General features: G+C 33.1%; 1 protein-coding gene across 1 annotated transcript; it reads right to left on the reverse strand.

The window, feature by feature from the left end:
* Window positions 1-480: 480 nt before the first annotated feature.
* On the reverse strand, window positions 481-2,119 carry LOC139891829 (uncharacterized). Its single transcript, XM_071874838.1, has 3 exons — window positions 1,631-2,119; window positions 1,120-1,305; window positions 481-840 (listed from the first exon to the last, which is right to left on the reverse strand). The coding sequence occupies exons 1-3, from the start codon at window positions 2,087-2,089 to the stop codon at window positions 547-549; spliced, it is 939 nt and encodes a 312-aa protein (XP_071730939.1). The 5' UTR covers window positions 2,090-2,119; the 3' UTR covers window positions 481-546.
* Window positions 2,120-22,011: the final 19,892 nt, after the last annotated feature.

Consider the following 22,011-nt stretch of genomic DNA (forward strand, 5'->3'; position numbering starts at 1 on the left):
CAATTATACTAATTATAGTAAAGTTGGGTAGATCTAGTAAAAGATTGGGTAGATTTAGACTCACCCTAATGTATTTGTCGATTTTTTACCTTTTTTTGAAAAATTGTTATATATTTAGTTCCAGTTTTTTGCAAAAAAAAAAAAATAAAAAAAAAATAAAATAATAATAAAATAATAATAATAATAATAATAATAATAATAATAATAATAATAATAATAATGATAAATCAATACAAAAGATGTAGTTCAGTGCCAGTGGTGCTTTACAACTTTATGATAACATGATTTGCATTAAAATAATTAGAATTAGAAATTATATAATACTGTAATACCAATAGAATTATAGATCAGTTCAAGTTCTCCAATCATCCACCGACACTAACTTGGTTGCTGCACCCCAGGTCAACTCACCCACCTCTCCCCTACTACATTTTTCATCTTTAAAGAATTAAACATTAAACATATAATACTACTCTATATAATTACCCACCGAAAGTATTAAATGTATGTGCTTTAAAAGACTTGTAAAGTTGCACATTTTATGGCTCACTCAACTGTACAAGAATTTTTTAATGAAATTGGTACGTTTGGTGCATTGAGTTTGGTTGGTTTGTAAACAATGGCACAAGAAACCTTTCTATGGAACTTAGGTTTAACCAATCTGCCAAGCACATAAGCCTTGGCTTTAACCGTGAAGTTTAGGTTCAGTGGCACGGGTGCAGTCAGTTTACCGTTCACGCTACTCCAATTCACACCACCCCCATATAATGGAACGCCACGGCCTTGTACATTCACTGTCACTAGTCTATGTCCTTTTCTTGATTGGTAGAATTTCTTGATCTGCAAAAAAAAAAAAAAAAAAAAACCATTTGAGTTTAGATCAAATTAGTGCTACCCATTTAAAATTGAGATCAAATTAACCGTACCCATTGCAGAATTTGAGATCACACTGGTGATACAAAAATGAAATTGAGATCAAGATAGCAAGTAAGCCGTATTAAATTGAGATCTAGTTAGTGATACCCGTTTTGGAATTAATAAATTTTGACTCTGAATTAGATTAGTAATAGTAATACACGAACACAATTTACGAAATTTTGGATAAAAATTGTGACTTACAGATCCAGAAGCAAGGGTTAGCTCAGTATAAGCAAGATCAACGGGCGTCGATGATACATGAACTCCGAAAAATGTACCACGATTACGGAAATTAAACTTAATCGTAACATTCATAGTCACCATTTCTGTAGCAACCCCAGATGCATCAGCTCCAGCATTCACCACAAATTCATCAAACGATATACTCTGCAACAAAATCAAATTGATTTGATAACCCAATTCAAGTTATTGAATCTTAATTATACCCATGTGGCAATTAACTTAAAAATCAAATGTTTTACATACCCAATTCATTTTACTTAAATGTAATCATACTCATGTAATACTTGATCAAAAAGATCCAATTTATTGATATACCCAAATCAAATTAGTAACATTTAATCAAAAAGGTCGATTTTTTTTTACAAACCCAGTTCAATTTACTCAAATTTAATCATACCCATATGACATTTAATCAAATAGATTAATCATACTTATATGACGTTTACTTAAGGATTAAATCTTTACTTACCCTCATTGTAATTTCAGGTTTTTGAGGTCTAGCAGCTCCCCACAACACAAGTGCAAAAAATGTAAACAAAACAAAAAACCCAACAACGAACGCCAAAAAATAACACCGGCGAGGTATCCCACGTCGATGATCATCGTCAATCAGTCCTTCTTCCTCAATTGCATCAAACCCCTTTTCACCTTTTCGAGGTTGTTGTAATTGTTGATGATGGCTCCCTTTTCTAGATCCGGGTCGGAGCGACCCGGAATACCGAGTAGAAGATGAGTTCCGGGAGTGGCGACCCGGTGACCCATTTGGACTTAAAACTGGTGTCGAGTGAAATGAATTTGTGGTTTTTTCACCGTCGTGAGAGTCACGTGACGGACTTTGAACGAAATATACTGGTCGCCGGGGAGATCTAGTTGGAGACGACGCCGTTTGGCTTGTGACCTCCGAATCTGTCTTTGCGTGCATTGACATATTTTGAGGATTTAACTACTCGGTATGAAGGTGTGATATATAATGTATAGTTTGTTTTTTTGTTTATGTATGTATAAAGAGGACAGAAGAATATGTCAAGATGGGGTCTTGTGGGTGAATGCTGGAATTTTGATTACTTATTACGTAGTAATGTTAATGTGGACAAATTGGAGGTGAGGTGAAGCTAGTGATAAATATACTACTGTTGTAAATTTAGTAGTTAAATATGGATAGTAATTAGTCAAATATGGATAGTAAAATTTGTACTATATATGTGCATAATGTAAGTTACAAAAATATACATATACATTAAATACATCACACCTCTTCAACCTCTTTCTCTCCTATATCTTCTACAACACATCTCTCTTTTATTTGTTCTTTCAATTTGAATATATTGAACCAGGCCACTAAAGGTAGTTATAAGCCTACTGAAATATAACACGTTATCAGCACGAAGTGCTCCGTATAATCAAGGTTTATCTAAGCAAGTACACGTCACTAATCAAGGTAAGAAATTATCTAACTTTTATTAACTTCACTAACATTTATATTTATGTTATTTAAGTTATATATGGTCGGTTATACCGCCTGAATTATATTTCTGTAATCTAAATTTTATTAACTTCACTAACATTTATATTTATGTTATTTAAGTTATATATGGTCGGTTATACCGCCTGTATTATATTTCTGTAATCTAACTTTTATTAACTTCACTAACATTTATATTTATGTTATTTAAGTTATATATGATCGGTTATACCGCCTGAATTATATTTTCTGTAATCTAACTCTTATTAACTTCACTAACATTTATATTTATGTTAATAAGACCTCATGATTGTACGCAACACGTCATTTGACAACACGGTACTTTATGTACGCAACACGTCATTTGACAACACGGTACCATGGGTCGAGATTAATTCCGATCAATACGAATACGATGGGGTCTTTATATGTTATCTAACATTTATGATTACTTATGCAATTAATCATTATTTATTTCATGCATACTAATGTTTATTCTTAAAAGTAAATCTTAAAAGTTAAAATAAGAAAAAATAGTTTGTATTTTTATTAAAAGTAAATCTTAAAAGTTAAAATAAGAAAAAGTAGTTTGTATTTTTATTAAAAGTAAATCTTAAAAGTTAAAATAAGAAAAAAAAAATCTTGTCCTTTATATTACTCATACGCGTTTTGATATAGTGACTTTATTCGTTAACGTCAACTAACGACGTTACAACGGTCATATATACATAACGGTTGTTAACGTCAACTGACGACGTTACAACAACTATATTTTTCAAATATAAAATAAACATCTCCGTTTTCACATTTTCACAAATCAATCTTCATTTTTCAGATTACTACTCTCAAAATTTTTTTGTAAAAATGATTCACACAAGGATGATTTTTCCTATTGTATTGGTCATATTAACTATCATCATTGTTGCTAATATACCACCGGGTGAACCTATATTCTATCCTGCCCTTGTGGTTTTATTATTTGTAATCATACCATTATTCTGTTGTTTGCAACTTATGAATTTAAAATGATTCTAATTTCATTTTATTATTTGTCTATGAATAGAAGTTGATTATGATTATGATTTATGTTATTCATCTTTTTGATAATAGAAAATGTCGAATTTGAAAAGGCTTAAATTTGCTCATTTAGAACAAGTGGGAACAACTACTTAACATGGGTTATGAATGTAGAAAAACATCTCGAATCAAACGGTATTTTAGAAACCCTGAATGAAAATAACAATTATTCCGAATAAGAGAAAGCAATAGTAAGTATTTTTCTTAGCAAACATATTGACGAGTCCTTAGAATCTACATATTATATGATCGAAAATCCAAGTGTATTATGGAAAATACTCAAAGATAGATACGATATTAATTATCAAAAAAAAAATAATAATAATAACGGTGATCCATGAAAGAATAAAATTAAAGATATTAGTAGACGCTCTTATAAGAATTCCGGAGATTCTTATTAATGATCTGGTAACGTGGATCATCAGTCTAGTATTTCTTGAATACATGAACATCTTGTTTAGCTCTACAAATAAGTCCCAAAAGAAAAGAAAACGATAGTGAATCTGTTGACAAATCTTGATTAAATTAACCCTGAGCTACATTGAGACTTGAATGGTTTGAATTTTCTAAGATGCCTAGTTTTTTTTATGTATCACTCATAAATAAATGGTTTTAGACCATAACGCATATGTTTTATTAAGTGTTATCTTTTATGTACTTCAGATTATAACTTGTTTGCAGGTAATATAATTTGATTATCTTGCTGAAATATAACTCATTATTTGCTTATCTTATTTGAAGTTTTAGTATGAATCCTGCTGAAATACAACATCAATTAAAATGGTAAAGACCTATGTATTGCAGATAGTAGTAACATACACACTATGATCAAATCTAAGAAATATTTCATTGATTTAAATCAAATGAAGGAATTATAAATACTATATCAGCTCTTGCAAACTTGATATAAGGAACGAAAAAGGCAAAATTTCATATTACCAAATGGTACGAATTTTTTAGTAAATAATGTCTCGTTTTCTCCCAAATCAAAGAGAAATTTGTTAAGTTTCTCTGATATATATCATAATGGATATGATTATCAGTCAATGATAATCGAAAATGAAAAATATCTATGTAGCACCGAAAAGCGCATATGATAAAAAGCGCATATGATGAAAAGCGTATAGGATTAAAAGCGCATATGATAAAAAGCGCATATGATGAAAAGCGCAGCGCATATGATTAAAAGCGCATATGATTAAAAGCGCATATGATGAAAAGCGCAGCGCATATAATTAAAAGCGCATATAATGAAAAGTGCATATGACGAAAAACGCAGCACATATGATTAAAAGCGCATATGGTGAAAATGATATATGATGAAAAGCACATATGGTGATTAATGAAAATCACATATGGTGATTAATGAAAAGCACATATAGTGATTAACGAAAAATACATATGGTGATTAATGAAAAGTACATATGGCGATTAATGAAAAGCACATTGAGAAATAATCACCAATGTTTCTTGAAAGAATTCAAGGGTATATATATGGACCAATTCATCCATCATGTGGACCATTTTTCTAATAGACGCATCTAACGCATGGTCTCATGTTTGTGTGTTATCAAGCCGTAATATGGCATTTGCAAAGTTTCTTGCACAAATTATTAAATTAAGAACACATTATTCTGATTACACCATTAAAAGAATGAGACTTGATAATGCTGGTGAGTTAACATCTCAAGCTTTTAATGATTATTATATGTCTACAAGGATTGTTGTTGAACATCCAGTTGCTCATGTGCATACACAAAATTGATTTAGCTGAATCAATAGATAAACGCTTACAGCTAATAACTAGACAATTAGAAATGAGTACAAAACTCTCAATATTTATATGGGGACATGTAAATTTACATGATGTGACATTAATTCGCATTAAATCAAGTGCAAGTTATAAATATTCTCCATTACCAACTTAATTTTGGTGGAGACCGAATATTTTCCATCTTAGAACATTTGGTTGTGTAGTGTATTTTTAATTGAACAATCACAACAAATGGTTCCTCAAAGAAGGATTGAAATATATGTTAGATATAAAACATCTTCAATCATAAGATATATTAAACTCATGACGTGTGATGTTTTTACAGCAAGTTTTGTCGATTGTCACTTTAATGAAACATTGTTCCTTATATTAGGGGGAGAAATGAAATATAAATAAAATGATGTTTCATGGTGTGAACATCAATTAAGGAATATTGATCATCGCACAAAATAATGCGAAAAGAAAGTTCAAATATAGTGCATATGCAAGAACTTGCAAATTAATTACTTTATGCATTTAAAGATACAAAAAATAAGTGACTAAATCATATATACCAGCAGTAAATGCTTCAGCTAGAATTGAAATTACAAAAGCTGGCAATAATGTCACTTATGAGTCTTTGCTACGGCAGAAACGTGGAAGACCAATTGGTTCCAAAGATAAAAATGCTGGAAAAAGAAAATCAGCTGATAATGAGGTAAAAGAAAGTGTTCAAGAAGAATCACAAATCAATACTCCTTCTGCAGAGGATATAGATAAATGTAAATACATAAATTGCAATAAATTATGCAATATTATGAAACTGAAATGAAATGAAAAATCTTGATGAGATATTTTCATATAATGTTACAATGACATCATGAATAAAGATGATGATCTGAAACCAAAATCTGTCATTGAATATCAAAATAGACGTGATTGAACTCAACGGAAAGGAGCAACACGAGCTGAATTAGAATCGCTCAATAAAAGAAAAGTTTTTGGATCAATCGTTATCACTTTTAAAGATGTGAAACAATGGGATACAAATGAATTTTTATCCGAAAAGAAATGTGCAAATGAAGTTACAAGGCAAAACTTGACTTGTAACTCAAGATTTCCCACAAAGACCAGAAATGAATTAGGAGAAAAACTTATCCTCCTATAATGAATACAATTACTTATTAGATACTTAATCAACCTGGTAGTTATTTAAATGCATCTCATGGATGTTGTTACTACTTATCTGTATGGATCACTTAATAATGATATATATATGAATATACCTGAAGGGTTAAGGTATCATAAGCATCGAATGCAAAACCCAATGGAATATATTCCATTAAATCACAAAGATTTCTAAATGGGTTTATTCAATCGGGACGTATGTGGTATAATCGATTAAATTACTACTTGATAAGAAAAGGGTATACATATAAACTTATTTGCACGTGTGTTTTATAAAAACAATGTTCGAATATGTGATCATAGCTGTTTATATCAATTATCTTAAATAAAGAAATCTATGAAGCCATTCAACTTCTAAAGAAAGATTTTTTTAAAAAAAATCAAGTATTACGTTGATTTACATATTGAGCATATAACTAATGACTTACTTATGCATCAAACAACTTATACCGAAAAGATTTTAAAATATTTTAATATGGACAAGACAAAAACCATTAAGTACTCATATGGTTGTTAGATCTTAATATTGATACTAATCCATTTCATCCTCTAGAAGATCATGAAGATCTTCTTGGTTCAGAAGTTCCATATTTTAGTGCAATTGGGGCTCTTATGTATCTTACAAATTATACAAGATCTGACATTTCTTTTGCAGTTAATTTGTTGACAAGGTTCAGCTCAGCCCCTACCAAAAGACATTGGAATGGGATCAAACAAATAGTTTGATACCTTCGGGGAACTACTGATTTATAATTATTTTATTCTAACAACTCGAAACAAGATTTGTTTGGTTATACAGATGCAGATTATTTATCAGATCTACATAAAGCTAAATCTCAAACTGGATATGTATTCCTAAATGGAGGCACCGCAATATCATGACGTTCTCAAAACAAACACTTGTTGCAACATCATCAAATCATGCCGAAGTGATTGCATTACATGAAGCTACTCGGGAATGATTTTAGTTAAGATCAATGATACAAATCATTATTGATTCTTGTGGACTAGAACGCTATAAAAGCCCAACAACTATCTATGAAGATAATACAGCTTACATAGTACAAATGAAAGAAGAGTATCAAAAATGACAGAACAAAACATAAATGCTGACGAGGCGCTAAAGCTATAAACGGTCTTAACGGTCATAAGTTTGATGGAAAAGAATGGTATATTGGTAAGGCTCAGAAAAAGACTGAAAGGGAATAGGAATTGAAACAACAGTTTGAGCAAACCATGAAGGAGACTGTAGACAAATCACATGGGTCAAACTTGTACATAAAAGATTTAGATGATACAGTTTCAGATGAAAACCTCAGATTCTTCTCATATACTCAAGATCTCGTAAAAGACAACCAGATTAAAATGAGATAAATTCAATCAACAACTCTGCTGATCTTTATACCAAAGCACTGTCAATCGCTGTTTTCAAAACATACATTCACAATATTGGCATGAGGCAAGTTCAAAAGATGTGACGACTCAGCGTTGTCTACTTGAGGGGAGTCAACTCTATGCTGCACTCTTTTTTCCTTAGCTAAAGTTTTATCCCACTGGGTTTTCTTTAGCAAGGTTTTTAACGAGGTAGTATTAATTGCTCTTTAAAAAAATTACCATCCAAGGGGGAGTGTTGTAAATTTAGTAGTTAAATATGGATGGTAATTAGTCAAATATGGATAGTAAAATTTGTACTATATATATGTGCATAATGTAAGTTACAAAAACATACATATACATTAAATACATCACACCTCTTCAACCTCTTTCTCTCCTATATCTTCTACAACACATCTCTCTTTTATTGGTTCTTTCAATTTGAATATATTGAACCAGGCCACTAAAGGTAGTTATAAGCCTACTGAAATATAACAACTTTTTAATTTTATAAAGTTATGTTGATAGTCTTTAATATTTATCAGATATTTCATAGATGGATCTAAAATATATTTCTTTTTACTTGAGTAATCCTAGTATTTCAGAGTAACCCTAGTATTTTTTTTTATTTTTGAAAGGCAAGCAATTTTATTGATATCTAAAATAACACGAAATACTAGCAAGAAGCTAGACTAATACAAGAACATACACCCAACAGAAAGAAAAAAAAACTCACATCAAACAAAGCCCGAGACCACAATCCAAACACAAAAATTTCACAACAAACAAATACTCGAACAGAAGTGGCCACCGCGACTAGATGCAGAATCTAAGTTTCTGTATCCGATGACGCACAGGAGGAGCAACATGAGCAACAAGCGACTTCATCGTCGTCCTCTTCTGACTCTTTCATCACATTCTCGAAAAAGTATCTTTCATGCCAACGAAAGTTATTCCGAGTTTGGCAACGCTTCATATTACTCCGACCCCAAACATATTTAATGAAATGGCTTTTAATCAACGGATGGACTTTTTTCAGTTTACCACGGAAACTGGCTATCGCGGAATTAGATGAAGGATGGTCCATATCACGATCTATCCCATCAGGAATGAAGTCCAACCCAGTTGGGGTGCCAAAGCCCATTCCAGTGTCATTAGGAACTGGCCCACTAGAAGAAGAAAGGACAGGCCCATCATCAGTTTGAATTTCCATTGGGACTACCAGCCTATCGCTTTTTTCACGCGTGCCGACAAAATCTGTGCAACCCTCGATTCCTACACCTCTGTCATTGGGCTTTGCAACAGAATCAGGAGCATTCATCGAACAAACCTGGGCATCGCCTGAATTAACCGGAGCATCACCTGAGTTAGATTCCGGTATGACAGTCGGAGACTCATCAGATGAAGTTGGAATAAAATCATCATCTTCCTTTGACTTAACCTGAGCATTGCTTGAAATAAATTCCGGTATGGCAGCCGGAGACTCATTGAACGAAGCCGGAATAAATTCACCCTATTCGGCATCATCTGCGGTATCTGCAGACTCAAAATTACTCGATTCAACATCATCTGTATCATTTAAACCTACATTACAGGCACCCTGATTCTCACCCACTCTTGACTGATCTTTTACTCCTACGCACGATTCATTGGCAGGTTCTGATAAGTCTGCTGGATTACTGGAATCTATTTCTCCCACACTCGACTGATCTTTTCCCCTGACATCAACTTCAACCCGAGTCTTATTCACTTCAACCAACGACCAAGAATATCGATCCTTGTTAAATATAAGACCCGTTTATTTGTAGTGTACATAGGTGTAGTTAATGTACTTGAAGTGGGGTTTTGGTTGTACATATTTAAAAGAAGGTAGAAAACTGGGCTGGGCGTTTAGCACGCCGCGCGGCCATTTGGCGCGCCGCGCCATTGTTCTGTGACAGATTTCTTTTAATTAGATATTTTGAGGGCAAATTGGTAAAATCACAAGGAATATGACTTTAAGACTTGGGATCAGTTGTTGGAGCCTCATTTACTCCATTTCCACCCACTTAATCATCTTCCATTAAATTCTAGAGAGAGAGAAGGTTCTAGAGTGAGAAAGCTCCATTAAAGGAAGAAGGAGGTTGAATCGGGTCTTAGTGCGAGTTTTAAAGTTGTTCATCTTTCCTCTAGCCACATTTTGGTGATAGTGGTATGCTCTAATCTTGATTTCTTGATTTTAATTTGATTATGGGTTAGGGTTTGGGGTAAGTGATGAACCTAAAACCCATTTATTAGTAAATTGGGTGTTTTGGGTGAATTTGGGTCATGTAGACCCAAAGATGACTAACTAGGATTTTCAAAGTATTAAACTATGTTTATGAGCCTAAATTGGTTAGTTAAAGTACTAGCACACTTATATATATGTAAATGGGTGTTAAGTGGGTTAGTGGGTGACCCGAAATGGGTGTATTGACTTTAAATGGTCAAATGGGTCTTGATGGACCTAAGTGGGTAAATGTATGTGTTTGATGCATAAACCTTGTATTGGAAAGTGTCTTAGGACCTAACTTGGATAATGATTAGGGTTTTAGGGATGTTAACCCAAATATTAGGGTTAGGGTTACAAATGGGTCAAAATTGCACCATGGGTCAAGATAACCCTAGAATGGAGTTTTAGTGGGTTGACCAACTTGAGTTTGTGATTGATATTATGTATAATGTAATAGGTACGTTACATTGAAGGTTCTCGGACTTGATTATCTTTCACCGAAGGCGTAAGGTAAGTGGAATAATTATATGTGTAGGTATATAATGTATCTATTTGTTGTAGCGTGAAATGTGTAGTGTCGAGGTGCTAAGACACCACGTTTCACGTGATGAGTGAAGCATCGAGGTGTTAAGATGGGGTGAAGCATCGAGGTGTTAAGATGCCACCTAGGGGTGTAGTGTCGAGGTGTTAAGACACCACTCCGTAAAATAATTAGTGAAGCATCGAGGTGCTAAGATGCCACTCGGGGTGAAGTGCCGAGGTGTTAAGGTGCCACCCTAGGGGTTAGTGATACGAGGTGTTAAGTACCCTAACGGATGTTATGAACACCGATGGCATTTTCGCGAGCGCCATTCCCTTGCACAATTGGTTAACCATGGTTATTTGTGTTGTAAGTGTAAGCATAATATATTATTCGAATTATATTATATGCGTTGCTATGCTAGCTTGTGGTATTGGAGATTTCTAGCTTGTATTAGAGATTATAAGCTAATTGTATTGTGTATGCGGTGTTTGAGTAAGTGATTTGCAAGTAGGTATATTATATATGTATGTGTATAATTATTGCATTCACTAAGCTTTGCTTACCCTCTCATTGTTTACCTTTTTATAGGTTCGGTTGTGGACAAGGGTAAGGGCATCATCTTGGATTAAAGATCCCGTCGTTGCTAGAGAATGCTTTTGGGATTTTTAGCTTTTGGAGTTTGACCGAGACTTGGGTAGTTTAATCCCAAACACCATGCTCGTAGTGTAGTTTGGTACTTAAAATTTTTGATGGTCGAAACTCATATTTTGAATTAAACTCGTAAAACGGCCGATGTGGGCCCCGCTTCGTAAACCTCATTTTATTAATGGAATGTGTTAGTTTTACATATTTGAATATTGTAACACCCCGTTTTTCAGTTACGTGTTATTTCGAACGACATTCGAAATACGAGGCATGTAAGCGTATATTTGAGTTCCAAATAAAGATGGATTAAGGTTCTAAAACATTACCATTGGATAGTAAATCTCATTACGTTTCCAACGATATTTGATTCGTCGAAAACGGAGTTACGGTTTGAAAGTTACGACCAAAACAAGTTCAGTTTTAGACTCAGTTCAGTGGGACTCCATCCAGATTTTGGGACGCCGTCCACCAGTGAAAGGTTGGACGCCGTCCAAATGGCCTGACGGGCCAACTGTTGGAATTTCAATGTTTTAATGAAGGGTATTTGAGTCTTTTCACTTGGGGGTCGGTTTTGAGACTCTAAAACTGACCCAATGCTTATCTATATCCTCATTTCACCTCTTCCACCCATTTCCATCTAGAGAGAGTGAGGAGCTTAGAGAGAGAGAGCTCCATTTGAGGAAGAAGAAGGGTGAATCGGGTCAAATCGCGGGAGTTAATGTTGTTCGCCTCGTTCACGGCTACATTTTGGTAGTATTGGTAAGTCTCAAATCCGAATTTCATTGTGTTAATTTGATAATCAAGTTAGGGTTTGAGTTTGTTTAAGTTGTGAAACCCGTTTAGATGACAAAGTGGGTTTATTGTGACTAGCTATTTTGATATTTTGCGGGTTTTGGGTTGGTTAATGATTTAAGCATATTTAAGGTTTGTAAGTGGGGTATAATCACTAGTATTAGTGATTTTAGGAGTGTTGGAACTTGTAAGACCCGTTTGGGGGTAAAATGGGTGAATTTGGGTTATGTTGAGTTAAGGAAAACCCTAATAGCTTTGATCTAGGGTTTGGCCATGTTAATTGAAGTTGTAAGTGTTAAATAATGTTTTGGAAAGTTAATCACTAGGCGTTAGTGATTAAAGATGTTTTTGGGACTTTTGTCAAAATGGGTTAACTTAGATGGGTCAAAATTGGTAATGACACTATTTTGGATTAAATGGATGTTTAAACAATTGTGTCAAGCGTTAAATGACATTGTTAATGAAAGTAATCATGAGAAACGTTTTTAGGTTAAATTGTACTTGTTTGAATGGGTCGAAATTACCACCTGTAGTGGTAATTGGTGAGTCCGCTTAGGTGTCTAAATGGGCGGATTGTGTTAGTAAGCATAAACCCTCGGTTAAGGGTATTGGCATCGAATTCTCTTGTAGAGAATGTATGTTGATTGTGTGTGAAAGGATCCGAAACTAATCATCCGGACATCGTCCATATAGATTAAAAACGAATTACAATAGTTGATAACATCGCGAGGTACTTGACCTCTATATGATACATTTTACAAACGTTGCATTTATTTCTTAAAGGCAATCTATTATTACATCGAGAGTTGACATATTAGCCTAACATTTTATAACAACCAAATGATCTAATCTGCCATTTTCATAACAATAGTCTTTAATGAACTTCAATGACTCGAATGCAACGTCCTTGTATCATAGCTTAAATGGTCCCAAGTAGTATCCTTAACATGAACTAATGCACAGCGGAAGACTTAATTCGTACCTGAGAATAACATGCTTTAAAACGTCAACATAAAGTTGGTGAGATATATAGGTTTGATGCTAGCAGCGTTATAACAATGGACCACAAGATTTCGTATATAATCATTTCAATAAAAATATTCTAAGTGGTTGAGCACTTGGTAACCATACTTAACATTTAATCACGTCGCATATTCCCTTTAATATGAAATCTTACTACACCGTACCAAGGTGTAGTCGCAAAACGAAGTACTGTGCAACCGTTGAATACTGGTCGTCCAGTCCGGTTGGGGTTGTCAGGCCCGATAGATCTATCAACAGGATTCGCGTTTACAATACCGCTGTAAATATTAGTTACCAAGCTACAGGGAAGTATGCCAGTGGTACAACTCAACGTAGAACATATTTTTCAGTTACTTGTGTCCATATCGTAAAACATAAAATACATGTATTCTCATCCCGAAATATTTAGAGTTTAAAAGTGGGACTATATACTCACTGTTGTCTCGAAGATATATATATTTTTGACTTGGTCTTCCGGTTGATATCACGAACCTATCCATATATAATATATCAATATATTTTCATTTTAAACAAACGTCTCGTATATATATTTATAATACTTTTAATACTTTGAATAATTCCTTAGTCCGTAGTTAGCGTTTCGATGTTAGTAATTCAATTTTAATGGTTCATTTTTAGATGTTTAATATACCCGCAATAAACAAAACCCCCAACGAAATAAATAAAACCCCATCGTATATGTATTGGTCGAGATTAATCTTGACCCATGGTACCGGTGTTGTCAAATGACGTGTTGCGTACATAAAGTACCGGTGTTGTCAAATGACGTGTTGCGTACAATAATGGGATCTTATGATTAATCTTCTCGTATTGTTTACGGGTGATCCTGAACCATATAAAATTGAATTATGAGTACATATATATAAAATATCATGTTATTTTAGAAAGATGTGATTTTATTTAATTTTTCCCAATTAATCCCGAAGTTAAACAAGTCTTGGATAACCAATTTTGTTTCGGTCATAGTTTCTTCGTTACAAATCCGTTTTCGTTGATTCAACTTGCCATATCCTTGGATCGAGTCCCTCTTTAAGACTATGAACTGAAAAATACCTTGGTTTGTATTCAAAATCACACGGCATAGGTGAAACTTTAGTGAAACTTATGAAGTTAAACATTTTGTTACAAAAAAAAAATCATTTAATGACCATTTTTCTAAAAATACTTATACTTTGAAAAACCAAGTTTTACCTTATTAAATTAGCATATATTTAAGTTATATTACAGGTCTTGAAGTATTTTAAAAGTTAAGTTAGAAGGATCTATTTAGTTTGCAAACAAGTTTGAAAACATTCAAACTATGTTCTTGTTGTTAAACTTTTATACCACAAAATAAGATAGCTATATATATATGAATCGAATAAGGTTATGAACATAGATACTACCTCAAGTTCCTTGGACAAGGTTGCTGTAAAAGAGGAGTAAGAAGCTAGAATCAAAAGGGTGATGGAAGTGGATGAAAGATTGGAAGTAAGTTTGTGTTCTTGGAAGGATTTCTTGAAGTGTTTTTGTATGGTTTTCTTATGGTGTTTAAGTAAGGTTTTTGAAGCTAGATCTTCATGGAACTTTGCTGAATGTTTATGGAGTTTAATGTTCTTGAGAGTGTGGGTGTTTTTAGCTAGAGAATGGAAGTAAAAATGAAACAAAATGAGGATACATATATACTCCTAAAAAAATGTTTATGTAGTAGACATGGACAAATTTTTAGTTTGTATTTTTGTAATTAGTCTTACAATCATTCAAAAGTAATTACCTTATACATAAGACATGAACAAGGGCTGGTTAGGTGGTGATTTGATGTGTATATACCAATAGTAAATACGTATAGAAGCTAGGTATGATACGAGTACAAATACTCTAGATATACGTATAGAAATCTTGTGAAAAATGGAATGAGGATTCAAATATAGCTATCTTTTGTGAATATACTTATATTGTTTTATGTATTTAAGTCTTTAAAAGTGATTAAATACATTATATATACGATATATGTATAAACATTATAGGTCGTAAGTATTTATGTCAAATAACGTTACGTATAGTTATCGTTTTGAAAACTTAAGTTAGTAGTTTCAAAATATACTTATAACTTATTGTTATTAATACAAAATGAGATATTAAAACATTCATTAATCATGTTAAATATGTATATATACATATATATACACAAACGTATAATTATCATATATTGTATAGTTCGTGATATCATCGGTCAAACTAGACGGTCAAACGTTGTGTAAAACTCTTTTCGGAAACATAAATCTCAACAATTTGGATTACTTATCATGTTGGTAAGGTTTAATTTATGTAAATATTAATCTTATAAGTATAGAATGATCGAAAAAGTGCGGGTCAACTTTAGGGTTTTTGCTTATCGTGTCGGAACCATATAGAGATTAGAGTTTAAATTTGGTCGGAAATTTCCGGGTCGTTACAGTACCCATCCGTTAAAGAAATTTCGTCCTCGAAATTTGGTAGAGGTTGTCATAAACAACAATAGGAATGTTTTCATGACGAATATGAGGTAATAATGAAATTTTATCATTATTGAAAGATTTAGATAAAACGATTTGGTTATGTGAGACGCACGAGCGAAGCTATCACAAAAGAGTGAAATGAGTAAATATAGAATTGTTGTAACCGATGACGTGATTATGATCGATTTCCGGGATTTAAGGGTTTTAAAGAAAATCTTATGTAATAAGATTTAGTTTTGCGGTGATCAGGATCTTCTTTGATTTAACGCGGCAATCTGTTTTAATTTCTTTGTCGAATATTTCACTATAAATTTACCTCCTTCCCTTTCTTTCTTCCCACATCTTCTATTCTTTCTCTTTAGTTCCTACTTTAAGACATTCGCTAATATGCTCCATCCCATTCTAACCCTTGTTATATTTCTAACTTTCATATCTTTCATTCTTCTTTTTCATCTATCACCAGAAGAATCTATTCTCTTTTATCCTTTCCTTGGAATTATAATGTTTTTAATTCTCCCGTGCCTTTACGTTGCAATACGTATTGATATGCACGGTTTGTAGTTTCGGGGTTGTTGTTAGGTTTTATACCTTCCCTTATATTTCGATGTTCCTACTCCCGTCCCTTAAAATCATTGTCATCCACAGTTAATGCTCTCTCTTATTTGCTGTGGTTTATGTTCCTATTTCTATTCTGAAGTTTTGTCCCTTCATTTCTTCTTCCCGTCCTCGAGCCAAGTGAACGATGGTCCGAAATTCGTAGGTAGGAAATTTGGAATGAACCTTGCTATTGGTTTTAGAATAAAATTGTAATGGCACGATCTTGATTCGTTAAATTACTCGAATATTCCGGAAAAATAGAACTATCAAGGTGATACGTTCTAATATGTTTGGAGACTTGATAGAATGTAAGAGCCGTGTAACATGGCACATGATGACGGTACTGTGAATCATCACATTCCATTAGAAACTTAACATGACTTACTGTAATATAATGAAGTTGATCAAGTTTCATTATATTATACTAATTCATGTATCAGTTCCCAACACTACTTCAAAACATTCCTATTTTAAACTTGAAGGTTTTAGAACTTAGAAACTAACACAGTTTCTTTTATATTGTAACGCAGATATTACGGAGAAATACATGATTTTGGATAAGAACAGTTGTGAGAATATCTCCAGAAATATGGAGGATATGTATAACGAAAGATATGAAGATATCTTATAATATCTAAGATAAGATGATGATGAAGAATATCATCGGGAAAGGTTTAGGATAAGGGGTAGGTTTTTTTTTTTTTTTTTTTTTTTTTTTTTTTTTTTTTTTTTTTTTTACTAATGGTTTCAGCAAGCACTGAATCGTTTGAATCCTTTGAAAGCAGATTCAGTTCTTGTGATTTATCTACATCCTCCTTCATACTTTGCTCAATCCGTTTTCCAGTTCCAACTCTCCTCTTTTTCTTAAGCTTTACCAATACAATGTACTTCATCATTAAACTTTTGACTGTTAAAGTCGTTTACAGTTTTTTTTTTTTTTTTTTTTTTTTTTTTTTTTTCTGCTTCTTCAGCATTTCAAGAACTACTTCATAGTCCAGGATGTTTTTCAGAACTTCACATTCGAAAAATGTAATTCTTAGGGATAGTCGTTCTCGGTATAACTGGGAGAATTTCTACGAGATTTTCAAAATACTGATTGCGGGTTTCGCCAAAGAGATAACGAGTTGCTGGTACGTCTGCTGATGATGTTGTGAAAAAGGTTCTCCGGTAACAACGTCGAAAGGACAAAGTATAAATATCGAGATTATAATAGGAGTAGTCTCACTGAGAAGTCGAAGTGGAGCTGTGACAAAATTAGCTTCTTGAAAAGGAATCGTATGATTGTTTTTGATAATGAATGATAAGGAATTCGACGCGGATACGTTTTAACTATAACTTCGGTTTCGAAAATTTTTCAGGTGCATCACTGTATGCATAAATCTTTCTTCCGTAAACGAGGTGCGGCAGGTTCAACTTCTCGATCGAGGTGTTTTCAAGAATCATGAAAAGATTTGAATGAGGATTATAATTGTCGAAGTACAAATGAGGTTTAGGATGAAATCAAGTGGCAAAATTGAAGAATTGTTTAGTTTCATATGTTATAATCAACATTTTATTTCATTTTAATTGTCCAATGTTTCTTCTTTATGCCACTTGTTGGATTTGGATAGGTAAAAAAAAATTCAAATATGAAATTTAAATGGAAATGGTTATTCTGGGGTGAACGGATACGTATATCGATGGTTGTAAGTAAAATAACAAATGACCGTTGAATCAGATTCAAGAATGTACAATATAACTTATTAATGTGAATTCTAAATATTCCTCGGGTACTACCCACCCGTTAAAATATTTTCATCATTATTAGTTTGTACGAAGGAATTTTTAATTACTATCTTTATGAAAATATACTTGCATATATATTTTCTTCAGAGATAATCATAGATTTAATGAGTCAATAAGATAATAAACTCATTTGATTTATCGTTAATTCTAGATTACATAATCTCTAAGACTTTAGAAATTACATAATCGTCATACGATACGTAAAGCGAAGATAATCGATGTAGAACGATATATAGAACGAAGATCATACTCGAAGTACAGATATTGAGTCGTGTGATGTTGATATTCGAGATACAGATTGTGATGTTGAGATTTTGGGGGTGACAAGAGTACTGTCGGCGTTGATGATGGTGGTATAGATTATGCTGCTGGTGCTGCTGCTGGTGTTTGTAACCTTCGCACCGTATTTTCTAAAGCCACTACCCGAGCGCGAAGCTCGTTGACTTCTTCTATTATACCGGGATGATTGACGGTTGGAACGAGCGAATGAACAAGATTCGAAATATGGGATAGTATGTAATCATGACGAGATACTCTAGAAATGAGCGAGAAAATGGTGTTTCGAATAGGTTCACCGGTAAGTGCTTCAGGTTCATCGTTAAGAGGACAATTTGGTGGATGGAATGGATCACCTTCTTCTTGCCTCCAGAGATTTAGTATATTACGAACCCATCCCCAATTCATCAAAATAGATGATGGGAAATTGGTTGATCCATTCCGGTGACGCTGTTCTCGGAGCTCGAATGGAAATCCATATCGGCGTAGCTATCGAAGTCGGAGGAATTCGAACTGGATGAAGAATCATCTTGTATAGTTGGAGAAATGAATTTTTTTTGGCTTGGAATAGATTATAGGAGTTGGGTTTGGTACTCTTCAATACATAATTTTCATATGTATATATAATACCGAAATCCCGTGAATTACGGAGAATCTTTGAAATTCGTCGGGCAATGTTTATAGTAATAGATACGCTAGGATATGAATTTTGTCTATACACTATCGATGCACTAGATGTAGTAAGACGTGTCTAGACTAAAGAATGATAAGCAGGCAACTCCCTAAGGATGATAAGCAGATGGTTTCCGACTAGAAATGATAAGCAAAACTTTTTAGCAGGTAGATACGGTCAAAGTCCAGACTCACTAATGTATCCTAACAACTACCAGTTAGACACACTAATGCAAGGCCTGGTTCGCTAAGACCAACGCTCTGATACCAACTGAAAGGATCCGAAACTAATCATCCGGACATCGTCCATATAGATTAAAAACGAATTACAATAGTTGATAACATCGCGAGGTACTTGACCTCTATATGATACATTTTACAAACGTTGCATTTATTTCTTAAAGGCAATCTATTATTACATCGAGAGTTGACATATTAGCCTAACATTTTATAACAACCAAATGATCTAATCTGCCATTTTCATAACAATAGTCTTTAATGAACTTCAATGACTCGAATGCAACGTCCTTGTATCATAGCTTAAATGGTCCCAAGTAGTATCCTTAACATGAACTAATGCACAGCGGAAGACTTAATTCGTACCTGAGAATAACATGCTTTAAAACGTCAACATAAAGTTGGTGAGATATATAGGTTTGATGCTAGCAGCGTTATAACAATGGACCACAAGATTTCGTATATAATCATTTCAATAAAAATATTCTAAGTGGTTGAGCACTTGGTAACCATACTTAACATTTAATCACGTCGCATATTCCCTTTAATATGAAATCTTACTACACCGTACCAAGGTGTAGTCGCAAAACGAAGTACTGTGCAACCGTTGAATACTGGTCGTCCAGTCCGGTTGGGGTTGTCAGGCCCGATAGATCTATCAACAGGATTCGCGTTTACAATACCGCTGTAAATATTAGTTACCAAGCTACAGGGAAGTATGCCAGTGGTACAACTCAACGTAGAACATATTTTTCAGTTACTTGTGTCCATATCGTAAAACATAAAATACATGTATTCTCATCCCGAAATATTTAGAGTTTAAAAGTGGGACTATATACTCACTGTTGTCTCGAAGATATATATATTTTTGACTTGGTCTTCCGGTTGATATCACGAACCTATCCATATATAATATATCAATATATTTTCATTTTAAACAAACGTCTCGTATATATATTTATAATACTTTTAATACTTTGAATAATTCCTTAGTCCGTAGTTAGCGTTTCGATGTTAGTAATTCAATTTTAATGGTTCATTTTTAGATGTTTAATATACCCGCAATAAACAAAACCCCCAACGAAATAAATAAAACCCCATCGTATATGTATTGGTCGAGATTAATCTTGACCCATGGTACCGGTGTTGTCAAATGACGTGTTGCGTACATAAAGTACCGGTGTTGTCAAATGACGTGTTGCGTACAATAATGGGATCTTATGATTAATCTTCTCGTATTGTTTACGGGTGATCCTGAACCATATAAAATTGAATTATGAGTACATATATATAAAATATCATGTTATTTTAGAAAGATGTGATTTTATTTAATTTTTCCCAATTAATCCCGAAGTTAAACAAGTCTTGGATAACCAATTTTGTTTCGGTCATAGTTTCTTCGTTACAAATCCGTTTTCGTTGATTCAACTTGCCATATCCTTGGATCGAGTCCCTCTTTAAGACTATGAACTGAAAAATACCTTGGTTTGTATTCAAAATCACACGGCATAGGTGAAACTTTAGTGAAACTTATGAAGTTAAACATTTTGTTACAAAAAAAAAATCATTTAATGACCATTTTTCTAAAAATACTTATACTTTGAAAAACCAAGTTTTACCTTATTAAATTAGCATATATTTAAGTTATATTACAGGTCTTGAAGTATTTTAAAAGTTAAGTTAGAAGGATCTATTTAGTTTGCAAACAAGTTTGAAAACATTCAAACTATGTTCTTGTTGTTAAACTTTTATACCACAAAATAAGATAGCTATATATATATGAATCGAATAAGGTTATGAACATAGATACTACCTCAAGTTCCTTGGACAAGGTTGCTGTAAAAGAGGAGTAAGAAGCTAGAATCAAAAGGGTGATGGAAGTGGATGAAAGATTGGAAGTAAGTTTGTGTTCTTGGAAGGATTTCTTGAAGTGTTTTTGTATGGTTTTCTTATGGTGTTTAAGTAAGGTTTTTGAAGCTAGATCTTCATGGAACTTTGCTGAATGTTTATGGAGTTTAATGTTCTTGAGAGTGTGGGTGTTTTTAGCTAGAGAATGGAAGTAAAAATGAAACAAAATGAGGATACATATATACTCCTAAAAAAATGTTTATGTAGTAGACATGGACAAATTTTTAGTTTGTATTTTTGTAATTAGTCTTACAATCATTCAAAAGTAATTACCTTATACATAAGACATGAACAAGGGCTGGTTAGGTGGTGATTTGATGTGTATATACCAATAGTAAATACGTATAGAAGCTAGGTATGATACGAGTACAAATACTCTAGATATACGTATAGAAATCTTGTGAAAAATGGAATGAGGATTCAAATATAGCTATCTTTTGTGAATATACTTATATTGTTTTATGTATTTAAGTCTTTAAAAGTGATTAAATACATTATATATACGATATATGTATAAACATTATAGGTCGTAAGTATTTATGTCAAATAACGTTACGTATAGTTATCGTTTTGAAAACTTAAGTTAGTAGTTTCAAAATATACTTATAACTTATTGTTATTAATACAAAATGAGATATTAAAACATTCATTAATCATGTTAAATATGTATATATACATATATATACACAAACGTATAATTATCATATATTGTATAGTTCGTGATATCATCGGTCAAACTAGACGGTCAAACGTTGTGTAAAACTCTTTTCGGAAACATAAATCTCAACA

The sequence above is a fragment of the Rutidosis leptorrhynchoides genome, chromosome 2, assembly GCF_046630445.1.
Source record: "Rutidosis leptorrhynchoides isolate AG116_Rl617_1_P2 chromosome 2, CSIRO_AGI_Rlap_v1, whole genome shotgun sequence".
Classification (NCBI taxonomy): Eukaryota; Viridiplantae; Streptophyta; class Magnoliopsida; order Asterales; family Asteraceae; genus Rutidosis; species Rutidosis leptorrhynchoides.

Coding starts and splice junctions, on each gene's coding strand:
- LOC139891829 (XM_071874838.1), bottom strand. CDS start 2,089: ATGTCAATGCACGCAAAGACAGATTCGGAGGTCACAAGCCAAACGGCG. Junction 1,306..1,630: donor AACCTGAAATTACAATGAGG/GTAAGTAAAGAT, acceptor ATTTTGTTGCAG/AGTATATCGTTTGATGAATT. Junction 841..1,119: donor TAACCCTTGCTTCTGGATCT/GTAAGTCACAAT, acceptor TTTTTTTTGCAG/ATCAAGAAATTCTACCAATC.